At 43.4% G+C, this 27,363-nt stretch overlaps 1 protein-coding gene across 4 annotated transcripts in view; it reads left to right on the top strand.

Moving 5' to 3' along the window:
- Positions 1-27,363, top strand: part of Ino80 (chromatin-remodeling ATPase INO80) — a 278,764-nt gene that overhangs the window by 43,829 nt on the left and 207,572 nt on the right. For all 4 annotated transcript variants that reach the window (XM_076188214.1, XM_076188215.1, XM_076188217.1 and 1 more), the window contains 7 exons: positions 3,392-3,482; positions 3,743-4,006; positions 8,645-8,945; positions 9,725-9,862; positions 10,172-10,291; positions 10,464-10,569; positions 14,661-14,788. In XM_076188214.1, the coding sequence (XP_076044329.1) occupies positions 3,392-3,482; positions 3,743-4,006; positions 8,645-8,945; positions 9,725-9,862; positions 10,172-10,291; positions 10,464-10,569; positions 14,661-14,788 (1,148 nt within the window). The remainder of the gene's footprint in view (positions 1-3,391; positions 3,483-3,742; positions 4,007-8,644; positions 8,946-9,724; positions 9,863-10,171; positions 10,292-10,463; positions 10,570-14,660; positions 14,789-27,363) is intronic.

The following is a 27,363-nucleotide window of genomic DNA, read 5'->3' as shown; positions in this document are numbered from 1 at the left end:
AAATTTGAATATGTTTGAGATGAAATGTCTGAGAAGTATGGTAGGGGTATTAAGGTTAGATAGGATAAGAAATAATGAGGTGAGGTGGAAAGCTGGGGTGGAAAAGGGGATGGCAGATAGGGCTGATGAAAGAGTACTGGGATAGTTTGGACACGTGGAAAAAATGAGTGAAGAAAGATTAGTAGAAGAGGTGTGAAAGGCAAAGTTGGAGGGAGTGAACTTGAGGGGACAACTGAGGATGAGATGGATGGATGGGATGAAAGGGGCTTTGAACAAGAGGAGGATGTCTGTTGAGCAAGGACATATTATTTTGCATACAGCACCTGTAGAGTAACAAAGAGAAAATACTAATTCTTCAGAACAAAGCTTTGTAGGTACATGCATACATACATGCATATACCAAAGGCTTTTCCCCCTAACAAGTGATGTAGCCAAAAAGAAAAAGGCATAAAAACCATTCCCACCCATTCCATCCCTAATACACTCCACTCCCATCCACACTCCCTCTTATCTTGGCACCTCCTGGATGATGGGAGCTTTGTAGGTACACCTTGGAATCATCCAAACCCTACCCAAAGATTATACATAGAGACCAAGATATATTCATTGAATAACACATGAAGATAATATCAACATGGCTTTATGTTGAAGTTTTTTAAACTCTGCATCCGGTACATCTTAATTAATCTGGTGCTCCAGTTATCTCATGTAGGAAATATGTGCCCCCAGGAATCTGGCTATGTCCACCAGTTCAGCCTATACATCTATCTAATTACAAAGGGCCTTTTTCCCCGTAAATCACTTGGCGAAAGGATTTGGTGTTGTGGTTTGGAAGAAGAAAGTATAGGGCAGCGTATAAGGAAGGAAAAAACTAATAATAACAATAGTAGTACACACATATACCAAGGGCATTTACTAAGTCACCACCCCTCCCTCCCTCTTTTCTTGGCTCCTCCTGGATGATGGGTCAACCCTGCATCTCACCCATTGCCCTGGGTCATAAGCAATTCAGCAAGACACAGCACATCCACAGCAAGGTTGCTTCATTTAATTGGCAATCCCCCCCTCTCTATATGTACCAAAAAGCTTCTTCCCCCTTATAAGGGAGGTAGCTATGCAAACCATATGCTTCCCCCACCCATCTCACTACCATGTCACCCATTTGTTTCCCTTTTATTTTCATAATATTAATACATTAAAGGAGGAGCCAAGATAAGAGGGAGGGAGGGGGCTGAATGGGAGTGAAGTATGTGGGGATGGATTGGGTGGGAGTGGATTTTATGACATTGTTTTTTGGGGGACAAGTGTGAATGTAGTAATTTCAGAGGGATTAGCCTGTTGAGTGTAGTAGGGAAGGCTTATGGGAGAATCTTAATTGAGAGGATTAGGAGAGGAACAGAAGGAGTAATTGGTGAGGAACAGTGTGGATTTAGGACGGGTAGAGGTTGTGTAGATCAGATCTTTGTGGTAAGACAGATATGTGAGAAAGCTATAGGAAAGGGGAAGGATGCTTTTTGGGCTTTTATGGATCTGGAAAAGGCTTATGATAGGGTAGACAGAAAGGCACTGTGGGAGGTTATGCAGATTTATGGGATAGGAGGAAAGCTTTTGGGAGCTGTCAAGAGTTTTTATGTGAGTAGTAGAGCATGTGTTAGGATTGGAAATGGAGAGAGTGAGTGGTTTGAAGTAAAGGTGGGACTTCGTCAAGGATGCGTTATGTCGCCCTGGCTGTTCAACTTATACATGGATGGGGTGGTGCGAGAGGTGAATGCTAGGGTAGTGAGTCAGGGATTGGAGATGGTTAAAGAAAATGGAGAAAAGTGGGAGGTGAGCCAGCTGTTGTTTGCGGACGACACTGCGCTTGTGGCAGGGTCAGAGGAGGGATTGAGGAAGCTGGTGGCAGAGTTTGGGAGAGTATGTGATAGAAGAAAGCTAAAGATAAATGTGGGTTAAATGTAAGGTTATGAAATGTACAAGGGTGAAAGTGGCAGTAGTGAACATTAAGAGAGAGCTGGAGAAGTGGATAGTTTTAGATACTTGGGTGCAAGTGTAGCAGGAAAAGGTGGAGTGAAGGTGGAGGTAGAATGTAGATTGAGAGAAGCGAGTAAATGCCTTGGTGGTTTAAAGAGTGTAATGAGAAATAGACATTTGGGAATGGATGCGAAGAGGAGACTGTATGAAGGAGTGATTGTGCCAACAGCACTGTATGGGGCAGAAACGTGGAACATAAGAGAAGAAGAGAGAAGGAGTTTGAATGTGTTTGAGATGAGGTGTCTGAGAAGTATGGTGGGGGTTACTAGGCTAGATAGAGTGAGAAATGAGGAGGTGAGGAGGAGAACAGGGGTGAAAAAGGATTTGGGAGAGAGGGTTGATGAAAGAATATTAGGATGGTTTGGACACATGGAAAGAATGAGTGAAGAAAGACTAGTAAAAGAGGTATGGAAGGCAGATGTGGAGGGAGTGAACATGAGGGGACGTCCTAGGATGAGGTGGATGGATGGGGTGAAGGGGGCTTTGGGGAAGAGGGGAATGTCTGTTGAGGAAAGAAGGGAGAGGACGGAAGACAGAGGTGAGTGGAGAATGGTTGTATATGGATGATGTTGTGACTGCATGAGGAGGAATGGGCGGGGGGTGGGGGGTGGGGTAGTATGTGTGAGTAAATTTTGACGCAGCCCGAAGGGATTTCTCCCCGTCCTCGCCTTATATGCAAAGGGGGACGGAGAGGGGGGGTCGCCGATTAAATGAAGCGGCCTTGCTGTGGATGTACTGTGTCTTGCGACACTGCTTCTGACCCAGGGCGGTGGGCAGGGTGCAGGGATGACCCGTCATCCAGGAGGTGCTCAGATGAGAGGAAGGGTGGGAGGGGTGTGGAGTGTATTTAGGGATGAAATGGGTGGGAGTGTTTTTATGCCTTTCCCGTTTTGGCTACCTCCCTTGGAAGGGGGAAAAAGCCTTGGTATATGTATGTATGTTTTTTGGCTACCTTTGTAAGGGGGGGGAAAAGCTGTTGGTATATGTATGTGTCTTTTTGCTTGCTGACCCAGGCAGGCAGTGGGCAGGAAACAGAGATGACCCGTCATCCATGAGGAGCTAAGATGAGGGTGGGGAAGGGTGGTGGATGGGAGTGGAATGGGGTGGATGTAGGCATGTGCCTTTGACTTGGTTACCTCCCTTATAAAAGGGAAGAAGCCCTTTGTATATTGAGAGATGATAATACCCATATATCATACTACTCATAATACATACATATACCAAAGGCTTTTTCCCCCCTACTCATTATACCATAGGATTATAGGGATAATCAGATGTTTTGTTATAGTGAGTAATTTGAAGAAGACGAAGACATTTAAGTTTGTAACAATATGTTCTCTTTTATTTCTTTCTAACACAGAAAAGAGTCCAAAGTGTTTTTCATTTTTGCGATTCATTGACTCGTCACCCCAGAAGTTGATGATGTCAGTTCATGGAGGGCTGTTGGGGAGGTTAGTATCGTTTTTGTATGTACAAGATTGTTAGAAGAGTTTTAATCTAGTTAACTGTGAATGAATATAGCTAAATACTCCAGTATGCGAGTACTGATTACACACTTATATGAGTCAGATTTTAGGGACTTCTGTAGCATTGCTATGGAATATAGTACAGTGCAACAAGATATAGATTATTCATCTTACTGACCTCTTTTTAGGGATACTAACACATTTCTTGTTATACAGAAAAAAAAGAGTAATGTTGCTATTTCTAGATGGTTGCTGGTATTCGATTCGATGAAGCATGACCACCTTCGGTATCACCGTTACCAGTGGCAACGAGATCATCTGTCCAACCCTTCAAAGGCGTGCCAAGTGTCCTTCCTCCTGAGCAACGAGAGTCCGACCTGCCCTCTGGCCATTGCTCAGAGTTGCGTGCTAACAGATCTTGTGTTTACATCTCATTCTTCATGTGTATACACCTTCCAGGATCACATTATACATAGTATGCCAGAAACACTGCAGCATAGAATACTCAGGTATGGGTTGGGTTCTTGTATATTAGATTTGTGTGTGTATGTGTCTCTGTGTGAGAGAGATACAGGGTGTTCGGGATAAATTTGATACTTTTTCAGAAAGGAAATAAAAATGTAATATCTTAGCCGAAAATTGATATATTCTCAAAATTCAAAGTGCCCTGAGCCTCCACCACGGCCTTCACAGTGTCCTTTGAGACACCTGCTCACCAGTTTGATCTAGGTAATCAGCTTGTCCTTGGTGTTGCAGGCAGTACGATCAGTGTCTTTTTCAAATGCACCACACATAATAGTCCATGGGGTTGCAGTCAGGCGAGTTGGGTGGCCAGATGTTGGGACTGGTGAAGTCGTAGAAGTTCTCAGACAGCCACTTCTGGGTTTCCCTGGAGGTGTGGCATGGAGCCGAGTCCTGGTGCCACATATATGGTCTTCCCACAGCCATCCTCTCCACCCAGTGCTTGACAACAGTGGACAGCAACACACTATAGCCCTCTTCAAAGATGGTGGAAACACACCCAAAGACCATCAGTGATCAAATTAAAACCCTGGATGTCAGAAAATCACATGGCCCAGACGGAATAGCAAACTGGATACTGAAAGAATGCATGGAAGAATTAACTGACAAAATATATGATATAATTAAATCATCAATTAAAGAAGGAAAAGTACCATTGGACTGGAAAAAAGCAAACATTGTACCAATTTATAAGGGAGGTGATAAGGAAGATCCATCTAACTACAGACCGGTCTCACTAACAAGCACAATAGCAAAAATTTGTGAAAGAGTGATCAAAAACAGATGGGTTAAGTACCTGGAAGAAAAATCTATACTGAACCCAAATCAATTTGGATTTAGACAAGGGAGATCCTGTACAACAAATCTGATTTGCTTTTACTCAAGATTAGTAGACATAATAGAAGAAAGAGATGGATGGGCAGACTGTGCTTTTCTGGACCTGCAAAAGGCATTCGATAAGGTACCTCATAGGAAACTAATAAATAAGATAGAGTCAAAAGGTGGCATCAGAGGAAAATTATTGGAATGGATGAAAGACTTTCTGATTGGGAGGAAAATGAGAGTTGTAATTAGAGAAAAAAATTCCAACTGGGAAGAAGTAAAAAGCGGGGTCCCGCAAGGATCAGTACTGGCACCGATCATGTTCGCTGTATACATTAATGACATGAATGAAGGCGTGGAGTGCTATATAATTTTTTTTGCAGATGATGCAAAATTACTTAAGAAGGTAAAAACGGAAGAGGACTGCAACTCATTGCAACAAGATCTGGACACAATATGGAATTGGACTCAAAAATGGGAAGTAAAATTCAATATTAAGAAATGCAGCATAATGGAATTTGGAAAGAGTAAAAATAGAATATCAAAAGATTACAGAATTGGGGAAGAAAAAATAAATAAAACTAACTATGAAAAAGATCTTGGAGTGATGATTGGAAAGGACATGAAACCAGATAAGCATATAAACAAGATGTTCGGAGAAACCTACAACTTATTGAGAGCAATCAAAGTGGCATTTACCTATATGGACGAAGAAATGATAAGGAAAATACTTACTACACTAATAAGACCAAAACTCGAGTATGCAGCATCACTTTGGACACCCAGTACCAAAAAGAATATTAAGAAACTAGAAAGATTACAAAGAGCGACAACAAAACTAGCACCGACACTCGCCGAACTAACATATGAGCAAAGACTATCCAAATTGAACCTACCAACTCTGGAACAAAGAAGAGAAAGAGGAGATTTGCTAACTATCTACAGAATAATGAAAGGAATAGAAGTTTTAGACAGGAACGACCTATTAATGTGGGACAACGGTAAAACAAGAGGACACGGAAAAAAATTGAAAAAGGATAGTTATAGAAAAAACTTGAAAAGGAACAGTTTCCCACACAGAGCGATAAATACATGGAACAAATTAGACAACAAAACAGTATGTGCTAACACTATACAAGATTTTAAGATAAAACTTGATGCGGAGAGATACAAAGATGGGTCACCACGAGCATAGCTCCCCTCCCGTATATTACAACTAGGTAAATACAGTCTGAGGGAACTTGGTCTACATGAAGTGCGGGACTTCGTGCAGACTTCAGGCTAGCCACCTGTTGTTATGCGTGTTGTGCAACTGGTCCTGGCAGAAATTCTTCTTGTCTGAGAAGAACCAGAGCATCCCTGGCTTGACTGGGTGTTTGACCTTGTTGAGGAGTTTCTTGGCTTTTGTTTCTTGGGCCTTGGTGGTGAGTAGTTGGCCCTTGTGCCTCATGTATGAGAAATAGTGAAGATCCTTGTTCAGTACTTTCTTCATAGTTGCCACTCTGAAGCCCATTTCTCTTGCCAAGGTCCACATTGCCTTGCCTGGATCTTGGTGCACCATTTTTTGCAGCTTCTCAACAAATTTTGTTGTGCGGACAGTCAGAACGCCTGCTATGATCCTGCTAGCCACTGCCTCCACAACTCTGTTGCAGTTCTCCAGCTCATATCTCACAGCCTTCATGGTATTCAAGGAACACTGAGCTGCTGCTAAGATTTCCGAATTTTTTAATCTGGCACGAAGTATCATGATGTAGGTCACTCTCATCCAATATTCCAGTGCTTTCCAGTCGTCCATGCTCTCTTAGCATTCACACCCACCAATAGTACATAGAATCAGCTATCTGTTGCACTTTACCACTACCAAATCCTTCAAATTGTTCTCAAATGACAGGAGATGAAAAAATTATAAAATTTATCCCAAACACCCTGTAGAGAGGGAGAAAGAGAGAGAGGAAGCTTGATCAAAGTACATCTTTTCTTTCTTTTTCTGCTGTAGGATCTTCCATAGATAGACAAAATGTAAGAAACACTTGTAACTATGTACATTTTATTTAAAACATAAACAGTTTAATACAACCCCTTTGTAAGTGGGAAAAAGAGCAGTGGGTGAGATGCAGGGATGACCCATCATCCAGGAGGAGCCAAGATAAGAGGGTGGGAGTGGAGTATGTTGGGATGGAATGGGTGGAAGTGGATTTTATGCCTTTGTTTTTTGGCTACCTTCCTTTTAAGCCTTTGGTATATGTATGTGTATATATATGTGTGTGTGTGTGTGTGTAAGAAAAGGGGATGAGGGAGGGAGGGTTGTCTTATAAAACAGTATGGGTAAACCAGTTTGGCTCTGGTGTGGAGGTGCTGTGTCCTGCTGCAGTGCCTCTCATCAAGGTATTGGATGACCCTTCATCCACAAGAAGCTAAGAGATTTTTTAAAAGAGAAACAAATGTGTGCATACCTCTTTATCCCATAGTATATGATGATGCCAATGTCAGCATCACGAGGCATAAGCGGGTACATGAGGATGCTGGCGCCTGTGTCCTGATTATATTTATTTTGTAGTTGTAATGGAGGCCTTGCTGTGGAAGTCCTGTGTCTTGCGACACTGCTTCTGACCCAGGGCAGTGGGCGAGATGCAGGGATGACCTGTCATCCAGGAGGTGCCAAGATAAGAAGGAGGGAAGAGGGCAGAGGGGAGTGGAGTATGTTAGGGATGGAATGGGTGGCAGTGGTTTTTATGCCTTTGTTTTTTGGCTGCCTCCCTTATAAGGGGGAAAAAGCCTTTGGTATATGTACGGGTCGTGTTTTTTAAGCAAGTACCGTTTTGAAATAAAAATTAAACAAGTAGACTTTTCGTAACAGTTATATTTTTACATGAAAGCCTGTACTGTAATCTACTTTTTAACATAATTACGGAATCATCTGACCGTGTTTAAGTTTGTGAGTATTTGAAATGCCTCCTCCAATTGAGAATGCCGCTGACTGTGAAATATGTGCTGTGATTCGTTTTCTTACTGCTAAAGGTGTGAAAGCGGCTGAAATTCATTGTCAGATCAGTGAAGTGTATAGAGAAAACATTATGAGTGATGGTATGGTGCGGAAATGGGTGAGAGCTTTTAAAGATGGCCGTACAAATGTGCATGATGCGGAATGAAGTGGACGACCTTCACTCATTGTTGATTGTTTGGTGCACTTTTGTACAGCCATCTTTAAAAGCTCTCACCCATTTCAGTGCCATCCCATCACTTTTAATGTTTTCTCCATACACTTCACTGATCTGATGATGAATTTCAGCCACTTTCATGCCTTTAGCAGTAAGAAAACAAATCACAGTGCGTATTTCACAGTCGGCGGCATTCTCAATTGGAGAAGATATTTCAAATACTCAAACTTAAACACAGTCAGATGATTCCTTAATTATGTTGAAAAGTAGATTACAGTACAGGCTTTTGTGTAAAAATAAAATTATTACAAAAAGTATACTTTTTTAATTTTTATTTCAAAACGGTACTTAAAAAACCCCTGTATTCTGTGAACAGGCTTGATTGCACTTCCTGTGGTTATCAATATTCAGTGGAAGAGAAAGAGTATTACAACTGTAACACTATATTTTGTAATGCACATATTGTGATGTCTCATGGAATCATCATGCATCAGGCAGCCTAACCATGTGCACAAGTATTTGACTCGTATTAAAGAGGTTAATAAGGATGAAGCTTTTTGGTACATAGAAAAAATTAAGTAAAATGAAAACTTTTGCTTTTATTTGATGTATATTTTATCTCATGTGTTATTTGAATGACCACAGGTCCCAGAAGGCCAGTAAACCCTTAATAGAAGTCATAGAAGACGTAAAAGTGGAGCCAGAAAATGGTGTCAAAGAAGAACCTCTCGACGGAGATTGTGATGTGGATGGGGAACAGACTGCTCCCACCAAAAATTCTCGAACCCCAGTCAAAAAACCTCCAGCATCACCTGAAGAGGAGGATTCATTTCAGATGAATGTCAAGTTCTCTCCAATCCAAAAGTCACCTGAAACTCCCACGAAAAGTCCGAAGAAGAAGTCGGGTGTTAGAGGAGGACCAAGGAAGGGTGGTGCAGGGTCTAGGGTTAGTGTCCTTTTTTTCTTTCTTCTTTTTTTTTTTTTCACACATTGTTTATATGTAGTTTTTCTTTTCTCTTCTTCTTCTTCTTTTTCTTCTTCTTTTCTCTTTTCTTCTTCTTTTCTTCTTTTCTTGTTCTTCTTCCTCATCCTTCTTGAGGGCTTTTCTCAAAAACTTCTCAACAATTTATGGTGTTATTCTGTCTAGATTTTATGGTTGTGATCAGCAGATCATTTTATTCATTTGGAGGATAATCATTAGAAAATAGTCCTAGTAATAAAAAGAATGATATAATCCAAGGACTTAAATCATCTGCCATCAGCCACATTAAAAAGAAATTAAGGATAACACTACAAAGGGGTTAATGGTTATAAGGAGTCAGCGTTGGGTCATTAAAAAAGGTGGGCTGTGGGATAGACGTTGGAGAGGATCGTGATCTGTTAGCCTATCTTCATTATCTATCAACACCCTCATCTCTTCTTGAAGGTGCATCCCAGAGGGGCTGGCACTTGTTCTGACAATTTTTCCTTTCCTTTCTTCCTCCTCCTCCTCCTCTTCCTCTTCCTCTTCCTCTTGTAGGTGCATCCTAGAAGGCTGGCACTTGTTCTGACAATTTTTCCTCTCCTTCCTTCCTTTTTTTTTTTTTTTTTTTTTTTTTTCTTCTTCTTCTTCTTCTTCTTCTTCTTCTTCTTTCTTCTTTCTTCTTTCTTGCTCTTCCTCTTCCTACTCCTTCTCTTCATATTAGTTAAGACTTTAACTACAGCTATCATTGTTTCACCTTCCAGAAGGACCCAAGCAAAGATGGACGTGAAGATGGGACCTTGACAATTCTTCCAGAGTTTGTGCACGTTGAGCGAAAGCCCTTAATCCTGTCGTGCCAGCCAACTACGTTGCCAACATTCCTTATGGACACATGCGGCAAAGTACGTGGTTATTTAATAAAAATTTCTGTTTTGTTAATATATGTTGATATCTTTCTCTTTGTACCTGTTTATTTTTATTTTGTGTTCACAAGACTGTTTATCATTTTGAAAATTTTCTTATTGAAGGGGATGGCCAGCATAGTCATAGGCATCCCCAGTCTACTCCTAAAATCCGTAGAATTAAAGTTTCTTATTATATGGGTGGGAGTGGTTTCTATGCCTTTTTCTTTTTGGCTACCCCCCCGTGGAGGGGGAAAAAGCCTTTGGTATATGTATGTATGTATGTATTATATGTGCCCATCTTTCCAGGCCCACAGCACAGTGCATGATTTGTATGCATATGACCGTGGTGCTGCCTGGTGGAGACTACAACATGAGCTCTGCTATTCATCACTTGGGCTGTCCTGCGTCTTGTACGGGTCCCCCGAGGTATGTTTACTGATAGGGAGTTCATGTATTTATTCTAACAATATATATTTTATATATTTTGGTATAATGCACACTTTTTTTATGTGTTGGGGGAGGACATGTTAGGGAAAATACAAATTTTAATTTTCTTTATATTTTAGATGTTTATTTATTTTCATGGTGCTTCTTGCAGTTGGAAGAGGAGTGGCAAACTCGGAACAACCTCTTCACAGGTGTGAGATTAGGTGGTATTCAGGCGATACATCCAAGGCGAGGCTGGAACCACATTGTCATACCTGGTATGTACATTAAAGTTGGTATTATTACCTTACATATATATATATATATATATATATATATATATATATATATATATATATATATATATATATATATATATATATATATATATATATATATATATTCATACACATACATATACCAAGGCTTTATCCCCCTTCCAAGGGAGGTAGCCAAAAAGGGAAAGGCATAAAAACACTCCCACCCATTTCATCCCTAAATACACTCCACACCCCTCCCACCCTTCCTCTCATCTGAGCACCTCCTGGATGACAGGTCATCCCTGCACCCTGCCCACCGCCCTGGGTCAGAAGCAGTGTCGCAAGACACAGTACATCCACAGCAAGGCCGCTTCATTTAATCGGCGACCCCCCCTCTCCGTCCCCCTCTGCATATAAGGCGAGGACGGGGAGAAATCCCTTCGGGCTGCGTCAAAATTTACTCACACATACTACCCCACCCCCCACTTCCCCGCCCATTCCTCCTCATGCAGTCACAACATCATCCATATACAACCATTCTCCACTCACCTCTGTCTTCCGTCCTCTCCCTTCCTTCCTCAACAGACATTCCCTTCTTCCCCAAAGCCCCCTTCACCCCATCCATCCACCTCATCCTAGGACGTCCCCTCATGTTCACTCCCTCCACATCTGCCTTCCATACCTCTTTTACTAGTCTTTCTTCACTCATTCTTTCCATGTGTCCAAACCATCCTAATATTCTTTCATCAACCCTCTCTCCCAAATCCTTTTTCACCCCTGTTCTCCTCCTCACCTCCTCATTTCTCACTCTATCTAGCCTAGTAACCCCCACCATACTTCTCAGACACCACATCTCAAACACATTCAAACTCCTTCTCTCTTCTTCTCTTATGTTCCACGTTTCTGCCCCATACAGTGCTGTTGGCACAATCACTCCTTCATACAGTCTCCTCTTCGCATCCATTCCCAAATGTCTATTCCTCATTACACTCTTTAAACCACCAAGGCATTTACTCGCTTCTCTCAATCTACATTCTACCTCCACTTTCACTCCACCTTTTCCTGCTACACTTGCACCCAAGTATCTAAAACTATCCACTTCCTCCAGTCGCTCTCCCTTAATGTTCACTTCCAGTCTACTGCCACTTTCACCCCTTGTACATCTCATCACCTTACTTTTACCCACATTTATCTTTAGCTTTCTTCTATCACATGCTCTCCCAAACTCTGCCACCAGCTTCCTCAATCCCTCCTCTGACCCTGCCACAAGCGCAGTGTCGTCCGCAAACAACAGCTGGCTCACCTCCCACTTTTCTCCATTTTCTTTAACCATCTCCAATCCCTGACTCACTACCCTAGCATTCACCTCTCGCACCACCCCATCCATGTATAAGTTGAACAGCCAGGGCGACATAACGCATCCTTGACGAAGTCCCACCTTTACTTCAAACCACTCACTCTCTCCATTTCCAATCCTAACACATGCTCTACTACTCACATAAAAACTCTTGACAGCTCCCAAAAGCTTTCCTCCTATCCCATAAATCTGCATAACCTCCCACAGTGCCTTTCTGTCTACCCTATCATAAGCCTTTTCCAGATCCATGAAAGCCCAAAAAACATCCTTCCCCTTTCCTATAGCTTTCTCACATATCTGTCTTACCACAAAGATCTGATCTACACAACCTCTACCCGTCCTAAATCCACACTGTTCCTCACCAATTACTCCCTCTGTTCCTCTCCTAATCCTCTCAATTAAGATCCTCCCATAAGCCTTCCCTACTACACTCAACAGGCTAATCCCTCTGAAATTACTACATTCACACTTGTCCCCTTTTCCCTTGTAAAGAGGAACTATACAGGCACTACTCCAGTCCACCATCACTGCACCTCCCTTTTTCAGACATTCTGCATGACATCCATCCAGACCAGGTGCCTTACCTGCTTTCATCATCTTTACAGCTGCCTTCACCTCATCCTTCCTTATTTCTCCTCCATTCTCCTCACTCATCACTCTCATTTTCTTCGCATTTCCCACTGCAGCTATCTTTCCTTCCCTATCCTCCTTCACATTCAGCAACTCCCTAAAATATTCTGCCCATCTTCCCCTCACTGCCATCTCTTCCATTATCAACTCTCCATCTGTACCTTTTACCTTTTCTTCCCTACTTGATTCACCTCCTCTTCCTCTCTTAATTTCTTTCCAAAACATCTTTTTATTACTTTCAAAATTTTCTGTCATACTCCTACCCCATTTCACATTTGCTCTCCTCTTTGCCTCCTTTACCTTTTGCTTTACTTCTCTTTTCTTTTCTTTGTACGTCTCATATGACTCCCCTGTCCTCTTTTGTAACCAATCTGTGAATGCTCGCTTCTTCTCTTCTACAACCTTCTTTGTTTCCTCATCCCACCATTCACTACCCTTTCTTCTATTTCCCCCTGTCCTTCTTGTTCCACACACCATCCTTGCACACTTTAAGACTCCCTCCTTGAACCATCCCCATTCCTCCTCCACACCCATCTCTGCTCTATCCTTTACTCCCTCCCACTCCTCCTTCAGCTTCTTTTCGTACTCCTTCTCCTTTTCCTTTTTATTCAAGGAGTTCACTCTAAGAACCTCCCTACCTTTTGTCCCTTTCCTCCTTCTCCATCTATCCTCCACTCTCAGCTTACCTTCCACCAAAAAATGATCTGATATTCCCCCACCCTCTCCCCTTAGCACATGTACATCCTTAACTCTTCCTATCATAATCCTATTTACCACTACATAATCCATTAGCGCTCTATCTACCACCCTTCCCTCCACCACCCTCTCCCATGTGTACTTATGCTTGACTTTCTTCCGAAACACTGTATTTGCTATCATCAACTCTCTTTCTAGACACATTTCCACCATCAACTCTCCACTACGATTCTTTCCTGGAACTCCACACTTCCCAACCACTCCATCGATTGGACCATTTCCCACCCTAGCATTAAGGTCTCCCAGTACTATTACATTGACATTTCTTCCTAAACCCTCTATGCACTCATTTAAATCTATCCAAAAGGCCTCCCTTTCTTCCATGTTCTTCTCACTGCCCGGCCCATATGCACTTACAAAGACCCACATCTCCTTTCCCAGTTTCACCTTCATCCACATTATCCTTGAGGAAACCTCCTTCCACTCCACTACCCCTTTACCTATCTCCTCACTTACTAGAATAACCACCCCTTCCCTCCCTCGCCCTCTCTTCACTCCTGATAACCTCCCACTTACACTCCCAAACTTACACTCACCCTTCCCTTTCAACTTAGTTTCACTCAAAGCCAACACATCCAACTTTCTTCTCACAAACATACTACCTATCTCTTCCCTTTTACTCTCATCTGTACCACATCCACGCACATTAAAAGACCCAAACCTTAGGGTGCTGGCCCGAGGCCCTCCAGCACCCCTTATGCCTTTCCTTTGATTTTTAGGAATTTGCCCCTTGGGGCTACAGGGAGAAGGATGCCTAGTCCCTCTCCCCGTCCCTTTCTTCTCACCTCTTACGATCCAAGTGGGAAAACTTGGTGGCAGTATTCTTTTCCCCCACCACAGGGAATTCCCCCAATCAGAAAGAGAATACTCAGAGAAATGGTACAGGACAGCAACAAGGGGTTGGGGGACAGCATAACGGAGGGACAGTCGTAGTATAAAAGTGTCATCATTTCTATATGAACAGAATTTCTTCTATCATAGACAAAATGATGTGTGGCTCTGGTCCGTAGGGGTAATTCAAAATACACATGGATATCATCGATAATACCCAGTTAGTCCCTTGAGGCCTTATGGTATGTGTATATATGTAATGCTGGAATTTTATATATATTCAAAGCAGGTTTCTACATTTAATGGATAGTACAAAGGTAATGGCTCCAGGAGGAGCCAAGGAAAGGGGGAGGGAGAGAGGGGTAGGGAGTGGGATTGGAGTGGGTGGGGATGAAATGGGTGGGAGTGGAATTATACCTTTTGACTTTGGCTACCTCCCTTGTAAGGGGGAAAAAGCCCTTGGTATATGTATGTACAAAGGTAATAGTATTGCATATAATGTGTTTTGTTATCGAGGGTGTTTCTCCATTCCCAGACAAACACACTTTGATCATGGATGCTGGAAAGCTCTATGTGCTGGACACACTCCTCTCGAGGCTGAAGGCTGGTGGTCATCGTGTCCTTATCTACTCGCAAATGACCAAGATGATTGATGTTCTTGAGGTGAGTAGATGACCTTTCATTTTGTTTATATACATATTCATGACACCCCTTTGTAAAGGAGGAAGGACCTTGTGGTATATGTATATACAGTGTGTGTGTGTGTGTGTGTATATATATATATATATATATATATATATATATATATATATATATATATATATATATATCACAAGTGAGAAATGTAGTAACACATTTATAAATCACAACTAACACCACAGTCGGACGAAAGAAAGAGTTGCGTAAGCGGAACTATATATTTCGATTGCTACCTGCAATCCTCTTCAGTAGTACAAAGTGGCAGGGAGGAGGCTATCTTAAGTAGCAACCTCTTACAAAAGAAAGGGAACACGAGAAAATACAGAACATCACTGCCCCAGCCCTAGTTGACCTGAGGCTGACACGAGGTCGGGTCAGGGGGAGGGGGAGGAAGCTTGTTGACAATATTTTTGGTGATGAATAGTCCTGAAATGATGTCTGGGGTCCATTGACCCTTGGAAATATTCATCGTGGGCAGATAATCAATTAATGTTGATTCCACCATTTTCCTTCTGAACCCACACCCTGATTTGTAAATGAGATCAGATTTCTCCCAGTCCAACCGGTGATTAAATTTATCAACGTGTTGAAACACTGCTGAATTTATTTGGCCATATCTAATCGACCTTTTGTGTTCATTTAATCTTGTCGGTAGGTCTCTTCCCGTCTGGCCAATGTATGAAAGGTTACAATCTTTACATGGAAGGGAGTAAACACCTGGGATATGTTCTTCCTTCAACCTCTGGTGAACATTAACAACTTTTTTATTAATAGTATTAGGGTAGTTATGAATTAAATTTACTTTCTCTTTGGGAAGAAACTTGGACAATTGACTGATGGACTCTGAGAAGGGGATGACTACCCTCATTGGTTTCTGGATAAAGCCCTTAGTCAAGCCAGAGCAAGTTTTTTCAAACACCCTTCCACTAAGTTAAAGAAGGAGAGACGAAATCCCCTAGTCATCCCCTTCTCAGAGTCCATCAGTCAATTGTCCAAGTTTCTTCCCAAAGAGAAAGTAAATTTAATTCATAACTACCCTAATACTATTAATAAAAAAGTTGTTAATGTTCACCAGAGGTTGAAGGAAGAACATATCCCAGGTGTTTACTCCCTTCCATGTAAAGATTGTAACCTTTCATACATTGGCCAGACGGGAAGAGACCTACCGACAAGATTAAATGAACACAAAAGGTCGATTAGATATGGCCAAATAAATTCAGCAGTGTTTCAACACGTTGATAAATTTAATCACCGGTTGGACTGGGAGAAATCTGATCTCATTTACAAATCAGGGTGTGGGTTCAGAAGGAAAATGGTGGAATCAACATTAATTGATTATCTGCCCACGATGAATATTTCCAAGGGTCAATGGACCCCAGACATCATTTCAGGACTATTCATCACCAAAAATATTGTCAACAAGCTTCCTCCCCCTCCCCCTGACCCGACCTCGTGTCAGCCTCAGGTCAACTAGGGCTGGGGCAGTGATGTTCTGTATTTTCTCGTGTTCCCTTTCTTTTGTAAGAGGTTGCTACTTAAGATAGCCTCCTCCCTGCCACTTTGTACTACTGAAGAGGATTGCAGGTAGCAATCGAAATATATAGTTCCGCTTACGCAACTCTTTCTTTCGTCTGACTGTGGTGTTAGTTGTGATATATATACATATATACATATCTATATACATGTATATCTTTGAAAGATGGCTTGATGGGATGAAAGGGGCTTTGAGCAGGAGGGGAATGTCTGTTGGGCAAGGAAGGGAGAAGGCAGTAGATTGGGGTGAGTGAAGAATGACTGTATATAGATGATACTGTGATGCAAGGAAAGAAGGGGGCAGGGGATGGGGAGGGGAGTAGAGAGTGGTTATGTGTGAATGATATTTTGATGCAACCCAAAGGGGTTTCTCCCCGTCTTCTCTATTTTCCGCATGAGGGGACAGAGGGTCTGGGTTGCCATTTAAGTGAAGCAGCCTTGCTGTGGATGTGCTGTGTCTTGTTACATTGCTTCTGACCCAGGCAGTGGGTGGGATACAGGGGGTGACCTGTCATCCATGAGGAGCTAAGATGAGAGGGAGGAAAGGGTGGTGGATGGGAGTGGAATGGGTGGAAGTAGGTACGTGCCTTTTGATTTGGCTGTCTCCCTTGTAAGGGGGAAAGCCCTTGGTATATAGATAGATGATAGATCTTTGAGAGAGAGAGAGAGAGAGAGAGAGAGAAATATGCATTGAAGACCATCTTCACAGATGGCTGGTTCATGATTCACACACTAATGGTGGGCAGTATTTGTGTGCATGTATGGGGATGGGGGGTGAGGTAGTATGTGTGAGAAAATTTGATGCAGCCCAAAGGTATTTCTCCCCGTCTTCTCCTTTTCTGCATGAGGGGATGGAGAGGGGGGGTCGCCAATTTAATGAAGCAGCCTTGCTGTGCATGTGCTGTGTCTTACGACACTGCCTCTGACCCAGGGCAGTGGACAAGATGCAGGGATGACCCGTCATCCAGGAGGTGCCAAGATGGGAGGGAGGGTGGAGGGGAGTGGAGTGTATTTAGGGATGGAATGGGTGGGAATGATTTTTATGCCTTTTTCTTTGTAGCTACCTCCCTTGTAAGGAGGAAAAAGCCTTTGGTATATGTATGTATGCTTAATCTAATTGTGTTTACATATGATACATATACCAAAACACCTTTTTCTTATTTACAAGGTGAGGTACAGTTATCCTCATGGTACTATGTAATCAAGTACTAGCTGCCACACAGTCAGATTTTCAATGGCTAAACTGGCTCCTCCATTGGTTTCCTGCCATAGAGGGCAATGTGTTGAACACCCAGATGGACATGAGAAAACTATTGCAGGGGCAAAAGAACTCTTTACGAGTCTGTGGCCATTCAGCCCTATTATGGGTTACCAAATCCATGTTCTTGCCATGCATAGCATTCCTGCAAGGCCTAAAGACAGGAGTCATGGAGACTGAATGATGCCCCAGTACTGTATTTACCTAGTTGTATTATATGGGAAGGGAGCTATGCTCATAGTGACCCATCTTTGTATCTTTCAGCATCAATTTTGTTCTTAAATTCTTGTATTTGCACATACTGGTGCCTCATCGAATTTATTCCAGATATCCACCACTCTGTGTGGGAAGGTATTCTTTTTCTGATCTCTTCTATAACTATCCTTTTTGAGTTTCTTTTCATGACCTCTTGTTTTTCTCTTATCCCACTTTAATAAATCATCTCTGTCGAAGACTTCCATCCCTTTCATAATTCTGCAAATGGTCAGTAGATCTCCTCTTTCTCATCTTTGTTCCAGGGTTAGTAGTTCCAATTTGGTTAAGTTGAGGTGTCCCTGTAGTGCTGGCAACATGCCTCTTTAATCCTCTTTTCAGGCCAGGACAGATGGTCTCTCGTGGCTCAGAGAGATCACCTGAGGTGCCTTATTTGAATCATCAAGTCAGGCATGCCCTGAATCAGGTAGCCACTAACTAGGCCAACAGCACATGGCTTGCATCTGTCTCTTCCTAGTGCTAAAGTGGGTGTATTCTTTTACATCCCCTGGACTGTTGGGTTGAAGAGATATATATCCAAAACCTTGTCTCCCCTCATTGGGTTCCATAGTAGGTGAGGGTGTTATAAGGCAAATTTTCAACTCAGTTTACATGGCATCCATACATAGGACTTGTGCTGGAGATGGTCTTGCAGTCTGCAACCATAAAATCTACTATGCAGGTGGTTAGGGTGTTGCATACAAGACATGAACACATTGAGTCAGGCTTGGGGACTTCCAGAAGGCTCTCCATGTGAATATCTGGAACATTCTTTCCCTCAACCAGGACAATTGAGTACCCTTTTTATTGGTGGATAGCTGGAGGCTTAGAATGAATGTATAGACAACCCGCAGGGGAGGAGAGGAAGGAGACACCTGTAGAATTTGTTTCTGGAACAAGTCAACTGATCCTGCTGAAAGCTATTTGGAATGGAAATGGTGGCAGTATGGAGCTTGTTTGGAGAAAATGTGGGGATTGGCATTGGCATGTGAGCAAAGCAACAAGACCCTCCACCTCCACCCAGCATATCTATCCATCTATCTACATATCATGAGTTTTGTCTCCCTTATAAGGGAGGTAGTCAAGTCTAAGGCACGTACCCACTCCCACCCATTCCATACCCATCCACCACCCCTTCCTCTCCCTCATCTTAGCTCCTCATGGATGATGGGTCATACTTGTATCCTACACATTGCCCTGGGTCAGAAGCAATGTAGGAAGACAATGCCTCTGACCAAGCATATACTCCCATTTAATTGGAACAGAGCACATGGGGTCCTGTCTGTATTTCCACATGTTAGATTTGAAGACTCATTCTCTATTTCAACTTGCAAATCTATAGAACTTCCTAGGATTACCTTTAGCTTTGTTAATTACAATCACTACACAGAAGACACAGAGCACCTTATACTACACTGCCCTGTACCCACCCTTTCCACACATCAACACAGTCTCTTCTTTGAGTGACTTCAGGGCTGGATCAATGGCTGTAGTCATTTTCCAGGGAGCTGTGGGTCTCCTGTATCTTATTTTTTATGACTTTTCTAAGTTCTGCATTTCCTGTTGATAGATCTAATTTGATAACTACATAATCACTTTTATCTATAGGACACTGACATTTTGGCAATGCAATTACATCTGTATTTTAGCTCAGCTACTGTATCATTGTCTATGTCTTGTTGGTTTTTTAACCCATTAGGCTATTATGTTATTCCTGTACTGAACAAGGCATTGCCTTGTGATTCATCACATCCACTCCTCCCTAGGTCACCTCTCCACAGTTTAAGTCTCATATCAGTGTTAGGAGAAGAAAAAGTTAAAAGAGGAAAAGATGGGAAGAATATTTCAAGTTGTTGAGCATTGAGGAGGATGAGGTTTTAATTGTGGCAGTGAGAGATACTAAGAGACGAAATTTGACTGAGCAGAAGAATAAAAAAGTGATAATAAAAGAGATACAGGTACCATTGAAAGAGATAAAATCTGGAAAAATATCCAAGTTGGATGGTTGTCAAGTAGAATGTTTGACTCTGTGTGGAGTAGTTATATTGGAATGGCTAGTGAGATAGTTTAATATGTGTGTAAAGGACAGAAGTACACTGGTGGACTGGAGGAGTGCATATATAGTTCCATTGGTCACGAGTAAGGGAGAAAAGTATGAATATAGCAATTTCGGTGGGATTAGTCTGTTGATTGTGGTTGGTAAAATGAACAGACATGTGTTAATTAAGAAGATTAGGAGAGGATGGAAAGAGTAATTGGGAAAGATTAGTGTGTGTTTAGAAGAGGACGAGGATACATAAAATATTTGGGGTAAAACAGGTATGTAAAAGGTACTTGACAAAAAGGTAAGGATTTCTACTCACTCAATAATTCAATTATTTTATCTTTTTATTTTCATGTATATATATATATATATATATATATATATATATATATATATATATGGATGATGTATGTGTGGATGGTTTGGACATATAGAAAAAATGAGTGAAGACTAGTAAAAGAGGTGTGGAAAGCAAAGGTAGAGGGAGTGAAATTGAAGAGATGATTAAGGAGATGGATGGATAGAGTGAAGGGGACATTGAGGAAGAGAGAAATGTCTGTTGAGCAAAGAAGGGAGAAGGCAGGAGATAGGGATGAATGGAGAGGGGAAGGGAGGGGTGGGGGATGGGGGTAGGGGGTGCTTACATGTGAATGATATTTTGATGTAGCATGAAGGGATTTCTCCCCATCTTCTCTTTTTCTGCATTAGGGGATGGAGAAGGAGGGGTTGCAGATTAAGTGAAGTGGTCTTGCTGTGGATGTACTGTATCTTGCTGCATTGCTTCTGACCCAGGGCAGTGGGTGGAATACAGGGATGACTCGCCATCTGTGAGGAGCTAAGATGATAGGAAAGGGGAGTGAAATGGGTGGGAGTATGTGCCTTTCACTTAGCTTAAAAAAAAAAAAAAAAAAAAAAAAAAGTTGTCTTTCCTGGAGATGGGCAAATCTTGTGACTGAGTTGATAGATATGAGTGAGAATGTAATAGAAAGAGCAAGTGGTTTGAGGTCAATGTGGGGCTGCACCTGGAGATGTGTGAAGTCATGTTGGGTCACAATGACTGTTCAATGTGTATAGAAAAAAAAAGTTAAAAATAGAAGTATAGAAAAAAAAAGTAAAAATAGAAGATAAAAAAAAAAAAAAACTGCACGCGCTGGAAAAGAAAAGAAAAGTTGTTCAAGGAAGTGAAGGGAGAAAACAGGATATCAGTCCATGTCCTTTAAAAAAAAAAAAAAAAAAAAAAAAAAAAAAGCTAAGCGAGTACTTTTTTCATATTACTGTTGGAATTGAATCACGACACACCAAACAGAAATATCTTTTTTCTTTAACATGTGAATATGACAGGAGACCTAACCGTCTTCTTAATAATAAGTGGGAAACGAGGTAGGTTTACTCGATGAATACACTGCGATGATCGGCTTCGTTCTGTTCGTAAACATCGTCATTGAGGAGAGCGAAATTTGAACTTCGATTTTTCGTAGGTGCTTTATATATATATATATATATCCACAGCAAAGCCGCTTCATTTAATCGGCGACCCCTCCTCTCCGTCCCTTCATGGACAAGGAACATACATACATACATATACATACATACATACATACAACCATTTAATCCGTTGTCCCTGGTCTCTCTTGGAGAAGACCCTCGGCCTTCAAGTAACCGGCAACAGCCTCTTTCATACATATCAAAAAGCATTTTCCCTTGATTGTCAACCAAAATTCCTGTCTTTTAAGTAATTCATCCTCCCGTGTATTAACGTTTTTCACAAATTTTGATTACGATAAAGGTCAAGGACACTGGTCTTTAATTCAGAGGTTCTTCCTCTCTTCCTCCCTCTGAGGATTGGTACCACAGTGGGTGATGTCCACTTCAGTGGCTCTCTGATTGTGTGTGTGTGTGTGTGTGTGTGTGTGTGTGTGCACATGCATGTGTATTTGTGTGCATGTACAGATGCACAACCCAATGAGCACGCACACACACAAACAAATACTTGAGAGAGAGAGAGAGAGAGAGGAAAAAAAGAATAAATTTGGCCGTCTCCGAAATCGACGATGTATCGCGATGGGACTTCGACATTTACCGTAAAACTTCGAACACGGAAGAGCCGCGCACGCGCGCGCCGTCCGACGACCCTGGCGGCGCCGCGCGCGCCAACAAGTGCGTTCTCCCAAGGGCATTGTCAGGTCCCCCCGAGGTCCCCCGAGGTGGGAGCCCAACAGGTGCTGTGGGGAGGAGAGGCAAGGGGACGGGAGGATGACAGAAGGGAAGAAAAGGGGAAGGCGACGGAAGAGGATTTGAGCCTTGGTGCGGCAAGGGGAGACACGGGCCGAGGAGAAAGTGGGAGAGGAGGAAAGGAGGGGAGACGGGCCGAGGGGAAGTGGGAGGGGAGGAAAGGAGGGCAGAGGTAAGGAGAGGAGGGGAAAATGGGAGGGAAGAAAAGGTGGGAGGGAAGGAGAGGAGGGCAGAGTTAAGGAGAGGAGGGGAGACGGGCCGAGGGGAAAATGGGAGGGAAGAAGAGGTGGGAGGGGAGGAAAGAAGGGCAGAGTTCAGGAAAGGAGGGGAGACAGACCGAGGGGGAGAAGGGGTTGGAGGGGAGAGAGGAGGGGAGGAAATGAGGGGGAATTAAGGAGAGGAAGGGGAATGGGTCAAGGGGAAAGTTGGAGGGAAGAAGAGGTGCGAGGAGAGGGGAGGAGGGGAAGGTTGAGGGGAGTGTTGAGGATAGGACAGGAGGGGAGCGTTGAGGAGAGTAGAAGGAGAGGAGGGGAAATTGGGAAAAGTTGAGAATATAGGAAGGGGAGATGAAGGCAAGGGGAAGAGAGGGAGAAGGGGAAGGAGAAGAGACGTGGAGAGGAGAAAAGAGGTGGGAGGAGGAAAGAAGGGAGAAAAGAGAAGAGAGGAGACGTGGAGAGAAAAAAGAGGTGAGAGGAAGAGAGAAGAGGAGGAAAGAGGGGAGGTGAGGGGGAAAGCAGAAGTGAAGCAAGGAAATGTGGAGGGTGGAAAAGAGGGGAGGGGAGGAAGGAAAAGGAGGGGGAAGAAGAAGAGAAGCGAAGAGACGTGGGGAGGAGAAAAGAGGTGAGGGGAAGAGAGAAGAGGGAAGGAGAAGAGAAACGAGGAGAGGAGAAAAGATATGAGGGGAAGAAAGAAGAGGAGGGAGGAGAGGGAAGCAGAGGAGAAGCGAGGAGACGAGGAGGGAAGAAAAGAGGTGAGGGGGAGGAAGGAAGAGGATGGAAGGGGAAGGGAGGGGAAGAGAAGAGAGGAGAAGCGAGGAGACGAGGAAAGGAGGAAAGAGATAAAAGGAAGAGAGAAGATAAGGGAAGAGGGGAGGAGAGGAGGGAAGAAGAGAGGGGGAGGGAAGGTTGCAACACCCTCTTTGTCGAGGAAGGGGATGACTTATGTGCTTCTATTAGGGACTAATCGCCTTCAAATGTCACTTAGGTCGATTTATCTGGATTATTCCACGTGGATCGAGGGTCTTTTTGTTATCCATCCCGCTCCCGACACGTCTCTTGATTTGTGTTGATCAGTGACTGGCCAGAGGGGTCTTGTGATTTGGATAAAATCACCCAACGAAAGGCAGGATAAAATAATTTGAGTGTTTGGTCCGACCGCTCTCTCTCTTCTTCTTCTTCTTCTTCTTCTTCTTCTTCTTCTTCTTCTTCCCCTTCTTCCTTCTTTTTCTTCTTCCCCTTCTTCCTTCTTTTTCTTCTTCTTCCCTTTTCTTCCCTCTTCTTCTTCTTCCCTCTTCTTCTTCTTCTTCTTTTCCCACTGGCGTATTATCTTTTTAAGGTGATGAGATGTACAAGGGGAGAGGATGGCAGAGAGTTGGAAGTAAGTCTTAAAGAAGAGAGACTGAAGGAAGTGGATAACTTTAGGTATTTGGGGTCGCATGTGGGAGGAAAGGGAGGAGTGGCGGTGGAGGTAAATTGTAGATTGAGAGAAGCAAATAAATGCCTTGGGGGGTTAAAAAATGTAATGAGAAAAAAAAAACATTTGGGAATGGATGCAAAGAGGAGACTATACTCGCATGAAGGGGTGATTGTGCAGACGGCACAATATGGGGCAGAGACATGGAACTTACGAGAGGCAGAGAGGAAAAGTTTGAGATGAAGTGTCTGAGAAGTATGATAGGGGTTACAAGGCTGGATAGAGTGAGAAACGAGGAGGTGAAGAGGAGAGCAGTGACGGAAAATGAGATGGCAGGTAGGGCTGATGAAAGAGTATTGAGAAGATTTGGACACATGGAAAGAATGAGTGAAGAAAGATTAGTAAAAGAGGTGTGGAAGGCAGAGGTGGAGGGAGGGAATTTGAGGGGACGACTGAGCATGAAATGGATGGATGGGGTGAAAGAGGCGTTGACCAAGAGGGGAATGCCTGTTGAGCAAGGAAGGAAGAAGGCAGGAGATTGTGGTGAGTGGAGAATGACTGTGTATAGATGATACTGTGATGCAAGTGGGAGGGGGTGGGGGTAGGGAATGGTTATGTGTGTGATATTTTGACGCAATCCGAAGGGATTTCTCCCCATTTTTTTTTTCTTCTGTATTTTGGGGACGGAGAGGGGGGGGTCGCCGATTAAGTGAAGCGGCTATGCTGTGGATGTACTGTGCCATGCTGCACTGCTTCTGACCCAGGGCAGTGGGTGGGATACAGGGATGACCCGTCATCCATGAGGAGCTAAGATGAGACGGGGGAGGGTGGTGGATGGGAGTGGAATAGGTGGGACTTGGTACTTGCCTCTTTCCCTTTCCTCTCTTTCCCTCTCCTCTCTTTCCCTCTCCTCTCTTTCCCTCTTCTCTCTTTCCCTCTCCTCTCTTTCCCTCTCTTCTCTTTCTCTCTCCTCTCTTTCCCTCTCCTCTCTTTCCTTCTCCCCTCTGTCCCTCTCCTCTCTTTTCCTCCCTTTTCCCTCCTCTCGCCTCCTCCCTCCCCTTTTCCCCCTTCTCTCGCTCTCTCTTTCTCTCCCTGTCATCATCCCTCTCTCTCCCTCCATCTCTCTCTCTTCGTCCCTGCCCCTCCTCCCGTCTCTCTCTCTCTCTCTCTCTCTCTCTCTCTCTCTCTCTCTCTCTCCCGCTGTGTGTTAGCGAGCATTTTCCACGCATGCTCACCACAACGGAAACGAGTTGTACCGTACAACTGGTTTTTTTTTTTTTTTTTTTTTTTTTTATAATAAAATTCTTAATATAGACTTTCCTTCTATAGACCGCTTCCGTGAACCGTAGTTAAGCCTTGACATGCCTCTGGTAAGGTTCCAGAACCCTGTAATAGGCTCTCAGCTCCCCTCTCCCCTTTTCCACCCTTTAGGGGGGGTAGTCGAAATCGTGTAGGGCAACAAGTGTTAGGACGAAGCTCGTGGGTGCCGGCGCGTGTGGCCACAAAGGCGAAGGTGGGGGGGGGGGAAGGAGGAGGTGGGGGGGAGGGCACTTAAGCGTCGTTCATCCCCGGGGACGTGTCCCCCCCTAGTCCCTACCTTCCTCCTCCCTACTCCCCCCCGTTTTACCCTACCAAACCCTCAGCCACAGCTTCCTCTTCTTCCCCACCTCCTCTCCTCCCCCCTAACATGGCTTAATTCGGGGTTGGACAGTGGCACTTCCCCCCTCCCCTTCCCTCCCGTCCCCTCTCCCCACCCGCTCCCCCTATTTCCCTAACATAGTCCGACTCTGCTTGATTTTTTTTTTTTTCTTTTCTTCATCGTGGCTTTCTTTCCTCCGCTTCAGCTTGTTCTTCTTGTCCTTGCCCTTCTTGCCCTTCTTTGTCTCATCCTATACTTTCTTATTTTCTACTGCCTCTCCATTTTTTTCGTCTTCTATTACGTCTTTGTTGTTTATTTTCCGCGTACTCGGGATAGTGAACCTCTTAGTTGAATGAAATCACCTGTCGCCAGATCTCTTAGTTGAATGAAATCACCTGGCGTCAGAATCCTTAGTTGAATGAAATCACCTGGCACCATAATCCTTAGTTGAATGAAATCACCTGGCGCCAGATCCTTTAATTGAATGAAATCACCTGACGCCAGATCCCTTGATTGAATGAGATCGCCTGGCGCCAGAACCTTTAGTTGAATGAAATGACTTGGCGCCAGAACCTTTATTTGAATGAAATCATGTGGCACCAGAACCCTTAGTTGAATAAGGTCGCCTGACGCCAGAACCCTTAATTGAATGAAATCACCTGGTGTCAGAACCCATAGTTGAATGAGATCGCCTAACGCCAGGACTCTTAGTTGAATGAAATCATGTGGCGCCAGGAATCTTAGTTGAGTGAAATTACCTGGCGCCAGAACCCTAAGTTGACTGAGATCTGGCGTCAGATCCCTAAGTTGAATGAAATCATCTGGTGTCAGGACCCATAGTTGAATGAGATCGCCTGGCGCCAGATCCCTTAGTTGAATGAAATCACTTGGCGCCAGAACAAGATCTATGAAATTTGTCATCTTAGCGAAAGGGTTGACCGAGTCATTTATCCCTGCAGGACAAGGCTCTGCCCACAGCTGAATAAAATCGCCTGGCGCGCTAGCCAGAACAAAATCTGGAAAGTGGGTCGTCGTAATAGCGAAGGAGTGAACCTCTTTCATTGATCCATTTTATATTATTATTATCTAATTGCTTATTTTATTTATTTTTAAAGAGGAGAAAAATAGAGGGCAAGAAAAGAGAAGGGAAGAGAGGGGACAAGGAAGGGAAGAAGGTGAGGAAGGGTTGCATGCACGCACATGGTTATTGTATGTGTGCGTGTGCATGCATGCATGTATGTATGTATGTATGTGCATTTATGTATAACACTTGTGCTCCCGGGACAGGAGAGTGAGATTGTATGTGTGTGTTTGTACGTGTGTGTATGTGTGTGTGTGCGTGCTCGCGCGCTCGCATGCATGTATGTATGTGTGTTTGTATTTGTGTACAGTCTTGCGCGCTGGACAGGGGAAGGCGATTGAATGCACGCACATGGTTGTTGTGTGTGTGTATGTGTGCATATGTATATACGTGTATGCATGTATGTGTGTGTGCCTTTATTTATAACAGTTGTGCGCGCTGGACAGGGTTATTGTGTGTGTACATGTAGTATGTATGTATATGTGTATGCATGTATACATGTAAGTGTGTGCATTTATGTAGAACAGTTGTGCGCTCGGGACAGGGGAAGATTTATTGCACGCACATGGTTATTGTGTGTGTGTGTGTGTGTGTGTGTGTGTGTGTGTGTGTGTGTGTATGTATGTATACATGTATGTATGTATGTATGCATGCATAACAGTTGTGCGGGGGGGAAGAAGGTGAAAGAGTAAATGGGTTACGGTGATAACAGGATTTAAGTAGCCATGAAGTACACAGTGTAAGAGGATGAACGAGATTAGCCTTCTGGAAGAGTAAGAGGAGGAGGAGAAGGAGGAGGGGCAAAAGATGAATGAATGAGCTGGATTGGCCTCTGCCGCATCATTGGCTGCCCCGGTTAGTGTGTGTG

This window comes from Oratosquilla oratoria, chromosome 7 (genome assembly GCF_046742065.1).
Source record: "Oratosquilla oratoria isolate Oo_2021 chromosome 7, ASM4674206v1, whole genome shotgun sequence".
In the NCBI taxonomy this organism is placed as follows: Eukaryota; Metazoa; Arthropoda; class Malacostraca; order Stomatopoda; family Squillidae; genus Oratosquilla; species Oratosquilla oratoria.
This window is presented reverse-complemented; position numbering and strand designations above follow the sequence as displayed.